Source organism: Meleagris gallopavo, chromosome 2 (assembly GCF_905368555.1).
Source record: "Meleagris gallopavo chromosome 2, MGAL_WU_HG_1.1, whole genome shotgun sequence".
In the NCBI taxonomy this organism is placed as follows: Eukaryota; Metazoa; Chordata; class Aves; order Galliformes; family Phasianidae; genus Meleagris; species Meleagris gallopavo.
In genome coordinates, this window is record NC_139405.1 from 24,571,999 (window position 1) to 24,581,162 (window position 9,164).

Here is a 9,164-nt window from a genome sequence, read left to right on the forward strand (position 1 = left end):
GAACAACTGTGCTAAGAACAAGGGTTACTTCTCCCTTATGTCTTATTAGGTAATCCATATATATATATATATATATACATATATATACACACACACACATAAATATGTTTAAATTATTTATCAGCACTCTGTTCTTTGCACACACACACACACACGTATGTGCTAGTGAACAAAATTTCACTTAAAAATAAAAACTTAAAAATAAAATTTACTGATAAGACTGTACATTTTGTTGGATGAAGCACTGAGGGAAGCTTCACGAGCGTTAGGCTGAGTTCTTAGTTCTTCCACTGGCCTACTGCATGCCTTTGTTGTTAGCTCCCAGTTAAATCTCAGTAAGACCTGTGGGTGAAGGGAGCTCTGTGTTAGCTGATCACTGACAGTGATTTACACAGTATCATTTTGAAGTAGTAATTAAGAACGTTTCTTTTTATAGCCTCTAGCAACGTCCTCACTTGAGAAGTCCTTCATATGGTTTGCTGTACACGAAGATGGCATAAGCATCCTAGATTACAGCACTATGGTAAGGGACTTTTTTTTTTTTTTTAAATACTGAGCAGATAGGGAGACTATCTACTATCAGCAGAATAGTAGACAAAAGATGGCATTAGTCTTCCATGCTGTTATCTAGCCTTTCTCTTAAAGCAGAAATTCATTCCTTTCAAAAGGCTTTAATGTTATCATTAAAGTCGTACTAATAATAGAAATAAATAATCATTTCTTTGCACAGAATTTATTTTTGTTTATCAGACAGAGTTTTTATATCTTTTAATGAAATGTTAATATTTTAATCATTCAGATGTCAGGACATCTACAGTCACAGTTCTTAGAATAACATTAATTTTCTTTTCCTGAAGACTTCATTTTCCATTATAATTCATAATGCATACACTCTGCAAAGTGCTGCTACTTAAAAAGATTGTTATTTTCATTGTATTATTTTTGTTTAATAGTAGGTGATATAACCCAGTGTTATTTAATTATGTCATTTTAGGCTCTGATTTTTCTTTGATTTGTGATAAAAGTTTTCACAGAAAACAACTCCTTATAATCAGCATTAAAAAGGCAGCACCTGAGAAAATCCCCGCTTTAATTTATGTCCTGCAAAGAAATTGAACAGCATGTCGCTATTAGCAAGTACTAATATTAAATATCAGAAAATTAAAATCTCAGATTCCTAATTGTATTGATATGGGCCTTTTCATTCTGTTTCTTTGCAGTTAAAAAAAAAAAAAATAGTAGAACAGAAGATGAGACAGCAAAGAAAGCAAAACTATACAGCAGCCGTAGAAGTATGAGTAGCATCAGAACGAGCGTTGCCTTAGACCGAAGAAAGCCCTATAAACACTAGTTTATCTACCCACAGTGCTACATACAGGATTCCTGCAGAATACTGCCTGCTTACAATGTAGGCAGTCCCTGCCCTCCATTAAAGAAATGCTGGGTTTCCAGGCAGTATCCTGACTTTCTGCAGGAAGTATCAAGGGTATCAGAAACTGTTTTTCGTAACTGAAACAGTTATTTCATGGGTGTTGTCTTACGATTAATTTCTGAGTATCTGAGGCATATTAATAGGGGTTTTAACAATAAACCAAATGCTAATTGTAGACTCAAAGGCCACTCGTGTGGTGCTGATCACTGAACAGTTAGAGCTCCAGTGGGCAAAGAGGAGGAGCTTTGATGCGTGCCCATGTGCCATCAGAGATGAGGGGAAAAAAGAAATAAAACAGAAGTTACATTAATTTGTGTTTCTGTAAACTACATCATTGTACAATAAGAAATCCTGGAGTTAATAACATTAGATGCCAAATACCCTAACTTGCCAAATACCATCTAACTTACTTAGACAATATCTCATTTTCAAATGGAATTCCTATGGAGAATTTCTCTAAGTTAGTCAAGAGTTACATAAATTGAATTAGACTCAAGTTGAAAACTGCTTATAGTATCTTTGATCTGGTTAGTTTGGAATAGAATTTGGATTCAGAAGAGGCAAACGACAACATTTTGAAAAATCCACATATATTGATGTTTTTGGGAGATATACTTGTCCTGATGTGTTTTTCTTGCATTCACCTGCTTATAGCTTTTGTGTTTCTTTTTTAAGCGATTAACAGTTACATACACATATAAGAGTCTGATGACTTTTGGAGGCTATCAAGATGACTTTATGTTGGTTGTTAATGATGCTCAGACAAAGGACAAAGCAACTGAAAAACTGCTTTTCGCCATGACAAAACCCAAGGTTGGTATATTACCTGGTATAGTTTTCCACCATCTGCCACTTTTCCACTTTTTCTGAAGTAAGTAATCCTTAGCCGATGTCAAAGATGAAACATTTTCTTTATTCCTAGTGTTCTTACACTGACTTTTGCCAGATATCTTTTAGAGGGAGAAACAATTAGTAATATAAGAAGCAACAGCGACAGTACTGTGCTTTCGTGTCCCTTTAGATAGCGTTCCAAGTTTTTCATGTAAGGACATAGAAGACTATGAAGGGCAATAAGTATATGCAGGACCTAAAAAGTAATCTGGCTGATTGAGCAGCACCACAGATCATATTTAAGAAGCTGTATTTCCATTCTGGAGTGGAATTGCAGAACGCAACATCTGAAAGATCTGTCACTTCTTTAAAATCCTAGAGTATTTTTGACTTCAGTGAAGAAACTTTTCAAACTTCTTCAATCCAGATTCTCTCAGTCACTGGTAAGACTGACTGTATTACAACAACAACAAAAAAGACCGTGCCTTTTGCTGTTATTCTATTTCACACTGTTCCAAATATGAATTTCACGTATGAATTTGGATAAAATCATGACTCCTCATACAAAAAGGCAGAGTAAAACATGATTTACAAGTTTCTCTCAGACTGTGCCCTTAAAAGCAAGGTCAGGTGGACTGTGAAGGAAAAATATGGTGAAGACTTCCCAGAAGTCTTCATTCCTTTAGTCTACTCTGTATCTCCAGTCCTTGAGTTCTAGATACTTTCTAGGAAAACTCAGGGAACACATCACGAAAGTTTTTTGTAAGAGCATCATCTACTGGACTTCAAAACCTCTCAGTTGAGTGAGCCATCTGTTTGAATCATTTAAGGCTGAAGAAGACAAAGTCTTCAGCGTGATGAGAATAGCGTTACATTATTGGCAAGCTGTGATAGAAGAAAGCTCCCCGTCATTAGCTTTGATGATTGATGAGGTACTTTTCCAGCTGATGGTGATTGTCACTAGCAAGAAAGTTAGCTATTTTTTCAGCAGTCAAAACACATCACTGTATTTTTCAAAGAGATTTGTATGTTCCTGTTATAGATTCTTGAGATCACTCTACTGATTGCCAGCTACATTAACAACTTTCATCAGCAAAAAGGAGCTGCTCATCACCTCTCTGCACCAGCATTACTGACACCTCAAAGTGGACAGAAGCTCAAGGAAATGGGAAGTCAGCCACTTCTCACCAACAACAGACCGACTAAATGCCCAACTTTGTTATGAAATTGTTACATATTGTCATACGACATCTCTGTTACGTGGTTTCTACACCAATAGTAAACTTTCTGATGTAAAGACATACCAACAAGCAGGTCTATAAGCAAAAGAAAGGCAGACAGGTTTACATTTACTTCAACGGTACATAGCAAGAGAAACTCTCCAATTAAAGCCCTGGCCTGAACTGGAATAAAGATGAGCCAAGTTAAGAATTCCGACTTGCTAGGGATGGCTTGTCCTTATTGGTGACAAAAATCTGTCTGTCAATAGTGTTATGGAAAGGTGGCCTTAGGAACAAGTCTATATATATTTTAGTCACTGTCTAGGTATTTTCTCAGGGAACAAACTGTCTTCAACAATTCGTCTACATTTAAAAATAAAAGTATAGGAATTGTATAACCTTCACTATGAAAAGGACTTTGCTTTATTGAATAATATCAAATAGAATATTTTTCCATTTCTACTTCATATTTGCAATACAATCACCATGAGACAAAAAAATAACAAACTGTTTATTTTATGTAATTATTTATCCTTTAAAAACTTATAAACACATCATGTAACTATTAAACAGATCAGAAGAGTATTCTCCCAGTATACTTTTAAGCTTTTTATACAGCTATTCTATACGGCAAATCTTCATCCTGACCTGAAAAATTTCTAAATAATCCCTCTCAGCTCCAGCCTTTTGGAAAAATCTAAATTGGAAAGGCACTGGGTTTAGTATAGTTCTGTTAAACAAAATCGTCTACCTGATTTCTTCTTTAATACAGAAATAAATAATATAATCCAGACGCAAGAATGACTCAGCTCAAAACACAGGAATAACACAGAAAGACAGCTAGAATTGTTGTGCTTGGAGACATATGTGACATGTAAAGTGCCATGTCTATAGTGTATATACATTGACTCGGAATAATATTTTATAAAAGGTGTACTTGTTTTTCATTTGTTTCTATACATTTTGTATTATAATACAGTGTTCTCACACACCAAAGGTAAAATGCTATATCTGCACTATTGGACTTCGGAGCACTTCCAGGTTGCCCTTTTCAGCTGCAAGCCTCAGTGCTGTGTAGGGTCAAGGATACAAAAATGACACACAATTTTAATCCCAAATCTTACGGTTTCCACGCAAAGAAACACTTCTGCAGGCTCTAAAGTAGATCAGCAGCAGAATACTCTAGTAGATAATTTAGGTCCAGGCCATAGAAAGGGTAGTCAAACATGAATCATTGAACTACATACATTTCATAATTTCCACTTCTGTTCATGCTGATAATCAAGGATGATTAAACAGTTAATTACTTTGAACTGCAGCAATTTCATAATGATGAATATCTCATATTTGAAAAACTCCTTTGCTTTATGACATTTTAAGATTTCATATATATATATATATATATACACACACATATACATATACAGATTGAGAAAGAGGTGGTTTTCAGCTGTTTGCTCTCAGTGGAAGGTAGGAATTATCTTCCTGAAGAAATGAAATAGAATAGATGGGAGATACAGAATGCAAAAAGAACAGGGTATTAAAGACTGGAAGGCCAAGTTGGCAGGCTGACTTGATAAATTCATTTCTTTTGAAAGCTCTCACAATCCTGCCACAAGCTAAGTCTGCAGGATTCTACCACCATTTTATGGCTCAGTGCTTTCTACTGAAAATTACAGAGAGGCAGAGTCAGCAGCCACTGTTTTGTCTTTTAGTGTTAAGCTCTTGCTACTGCAATATATTCCTAAATCAGACTTCCAGAAGCAATCCATGCTGTAGTTTCCATTTGTCTGGCAGCAATTTCCACCTCCAGCAATTACTATGACTGACTTTATTGTAAATCATAGAATTGTTTATGTTGGAGGGGGCCTTAAAGATCATCAAGTTACAACACCCTTGCTTGGACAGGATTGCCAATCATTAAATCAGGCTGCCGAGGATCCCCAACTCTCAAGGAGTTCTTCTCCCAGCCTGTACTCATAGCTGGGATTGCCTCAATCCAAGTACAGCCAACACCTTGTAGCTGGCCATGTTAAACCTCGTTAGATTCTCACGTGTTCTCACCTCACAGGCCTGTCTGGATAGTGTCCCTTCCTTCTACTGTGCCAACTGCACTGCTCAGCTGGGTGCCATCAGCAAACTTGCAGAGGGTACACTCAATCCCACTGTATGTCACTGATAAAGATGCTGAAGAGTATTGATTCCAAGATAGATCTCTGAGGGACACCACTCATGACCAATGGCTCATGGGCTCAGAGCCATTGACAACAACTCTGACTATAAGCATCCAACCAATTCTTCATCCAATAGTCCAGCCTTCAAATTCTCTCTCTCCAATTTGAAGATAAAGATGCAGTGCAGGACATGTCATTCTTAATCCCATATAGAGTCACGTTACCACAAATGCTGTGTAAGTTTCATGAAATAAATACACTCAGAATCTCGACGTGACCATACAACACTAAACAATGAAGTGAAGGGATGTTGATTAGCAACAGCTAATCAAGCAAACACTCCCCTGAAGTTAACTATATCCACAAAGAAAATCACACAGGTAAGCACACTTCAACAGCTTAACTTGCAGAGCAGTGCAAGTCTCTGGGGAGCTTGCTGCAAGCTACTCTAGTCCCAGACCTACTAAGAAGATACCACGCAACGTAAGTCAGCAAAACTGAGAATTTCAGGCAAAGAGTTCATCTATTCTGCCTCCCTCAGCCAGCTTGAGTCTCATGAGTGATTCACATCTCAGAATTAACCTTGAATCATCCATCAAAATAATTCACACCATGCCCCCCAATGCACGACTAAAGCTCAGGCAGGAATTAGACCTTTCTTACCTTCTAATCTTCAGCAGCAATGACACCATGTGAACCGTGAAATGAGCAGTGGCCTCTGGGATTGATGCTGAAGAACCTAGGTTGTAAAGACATATTCAGAATGAGATTATGTTAGCACATAGAAGGAGACTTCCCCTTCCATCACTATCTTCAAAGCAGTTTGTGCTTGCTTTGAGCTAGCACTCAGTTAAAAAATCTGTATGGGGATGTTCAGTGAATCTGAGGTCTACAACGACTGAAAGGTCAGTCAGTGGTAACTATATAAAACACATTGATGTGAAAATAGCATTTGGAATACAATATGAATTTCTAAGTTCACTTTTCATTTTTTGTGTGGCAGTACTAGTAAGAAAACCACTCATTTCTAAAAACAATGCAGTCCACAAAATTAGTATTTTCTTATTAATTTTTAATAGATATTTAAATTTAAAATATATATTTATCAACAAAGGAATTCTGGTAAGTATTTAGAGCTGAAATTATTTCTCAGACTATTATAGGTTTTATACGTTAGGTCCTGAAGGAAGAAAACCATCCTTGCATAAAGGAATGAATCTGTTAAACCTTTAGGTAAATACTTAACAGCCCAAATAGCTTTAGTGAGATCATTAGATTGAGTTAAAATTAACTAAGGTGATTGGTAATTCAGTGATAAAGAATTAGAAAGAAAAAGTTATTATTTTACAGTTTCTTAGGGCAGTAAAGGAAATGAAACAGAGTAAGAAGAAACTTAAAAGTACTGAAAACTCCAAATTCATTTCCAGACTAGACTTCAGCAGAGCTTATTAAGAGTAAACCCTTTACTTTGCTCTCAGCTCAGATTTGTACTGCAGCATTTTCCAGATTTGCCACCATTCTGCCGTGGAGCAAATAATTCTAAAAATACTTTGGTTTTTAGTGTTACACTCCTGCTGTTGCAGTTATGTATAACAAGATCACAGTTCCAGGAGCCATTCCCACATTAGTTTTGTTTTCTTTGGCAGGGTTTTTACCCCTTTTATCTGCCAATTGTATGTCAAGCACTGGCTTCGTAAAGCAAGATATCAGAAAAGTGGAAATGAAATTTATGAAAGAAATGTGTTTAGAAAGGCATCAGGAAGACATGCTAAGGTACAACACTAAGCAGTGAAAATACAGAAGCTCCTTTAACAATACCATGGTTTCTATAGAGGTCAGCAAATGCTTTAGAAGAGTCATGTAAAAAGCCGGAAGTGAATTGAGACAAGGGAACATAATCAGGTTAAGACTTCTGGAACTGAAACTGCATGACTATGGAAGTCACAATAGAGAAACATTTTTTTAAAGAGCAAATATTACATGAGGTCTGTCTTTTGCTACATAAACGTATGTGAAAGGATGAAGCAGTTGGGATGAATTCTGAGTTAATCATTACATGTGAGGCCTATTTACTGGTTTCAATCAAAACAGTAGGTAAGAGATTGTTTAACCTTGGTTTTTCTACCTCAGCTCTCTCAAGACACAAAGCGGCTACTCAGATACAGAAGGCCAGCTCCTGTTGCTCTTTTGGATTGTGGGTCACTTCCCCTGACTGCCCAAACTCATGACTTGTCTGCACAGGTTTACCTCCTTCCTACCTCCCTTTCATAAGATGAGGTCATTCCACAGTTTTACAGCAGCTGAGTTTATTAACAGACAATGCCTAAGGCTGAAGTAAAATATTAAACTAGAAAACAACAGCCATTCTGGAGGCAGTTCTCTTCAATGTTTTTGTCAATGACTCGGATGCAGGACTTGAGGGTATACCAAGTACATATGCAGACAACTCTAAACTGTGGGGAGCTGTTGACTCCCTTGAGGGCAGAGATACCTTGCAGAGAGATCTCGAGAAATCGGAAAGCTGAGCAATCACCAACTACATGCAGTTTTCCAAGAGCAGTGCTGGATTCTGTATCTGGGATGGGGGAGCCCTGGGCATATATAGACTAGGGACTGAGAGGCTGGAGATCAGCCCTGCAGAAAGGAATCTAGGAGTTCTGCATAACAGCAAGTTGAATGCAAATCAGCAGCATGCCCCGACAACCCAAAGGGCCAACTGCTCCCTGGGATGCCACAGGCTCAGCACTGCTACCATGTGAGGGGAGGGGTTGTCCTGCTCTGCACTGCCTCACTTTGGGCATAGGGTGTGGGTTTGGATGATACACTGTAAGGACATAAAGCTCTTAGAGTGTCTCTAAAGGAGGGTTGCAAAAGTACCTGGAGGACGAGGGGTAGGAGGAGCAGCCGGATCCAGCCTAAAGGAGCTGAGGGAAGGCTCGTGGCGGCTGCAGCTCCTCACAGGGAGCGGAGGGCAGCACTGAGCTCTGCTCAGGGCCCGAGGGAACGGCATGGAGCTGTATCAAGGGAGGGGCAGCTGGGGGTCAGGCACAGAGTCTGCACCAGAGGGCGGGGGGCATGGAACGGGCTGCCCAGGGCTGTGGGCACTGCCCAGAGCCAGTGGAGCTCAAGGAGCATTTGGACAATGCTTTCAGACATAGGGAGTGAATTTTGTTTGTGTGGTGCTGTGTGGAGACAGAATTTGGACTACGTCACCTTTGTGGATCTCTTCAACTCAGGATTCTGTATGGTTCTGTTAACAATTCCCAACGTTTACAGCTCGTCCGTCCCTGACCTCGGGGATGAAGCAGCGCGCCGCCTTAAAACAAGGGCTCTAACCACCACCTGCAAACCACCCAGTGACTCCACCACCTCCGCTCAGCCTGCTCTCACCGCCCGCACTCACTTCCACACAGCACTTCGCCACGCTCTGTAGCCCCGAAAACGAAGCGGCAGGAACCAGCAAGCGACCCCAAGAAGGGGAAAAACTCTCCTAGATCTCCCAGCCCC

General features: G+C 39.0%; 2 protein-coding genes across 2 annotated transcripts in view; one reads left to right on the forward strand and one right to left on the reverse strand.

Annotated features, from left to right (window-relative positions):
* Window positions 1-4,430, forward strand: part of PLEKHH2 (pleckstrin homology, MyTH4 and FERM domain containing H2) — a 51,818-nt gene extending 47,388 nt beyond the window's left edge. Inside the window, exons 28-30 of the mRNA XM_085219348.1 lie at window positions 437-523; window positions 2,108-2,245; window positions 3,306-4,430. Of these exons, the coding sequence (XP_085075474.1) occupies window positions 437-523; window positions 2,108-2,245; window positions 3,306-3,488 (408 nt within the window). The 3' untranslated portion in view covers window positions 3,489-4,430. The remainder of the gene's footprint in view (window positions 1-436; window positions 524-2,107; window positions 2,246-3,305) is intronic.
* Window positions 1-9,125, reverse strand: part of THADA (THADA armadillo repeat containing) — a 209,874-nt gene extending 200,749 nt beyond the window's left edge. The window contains exons 1-2 of the mRNA XM_019612707.3: window positions 9,061-9,125; window positions 6,321-6,396 (exon numbers count right to left, since the gene is read on the reverse strand). The gene's annotated coding sequence lies outside the window, so the exon portion shown is untranslated. The remainder of the gene's footprint in view (window positions 1-6,320; window positions 6,397-9,060) is intronic.
* Between the last annotated feature and the right edge of the window lie 39 nt (window positions 9,126-9,164).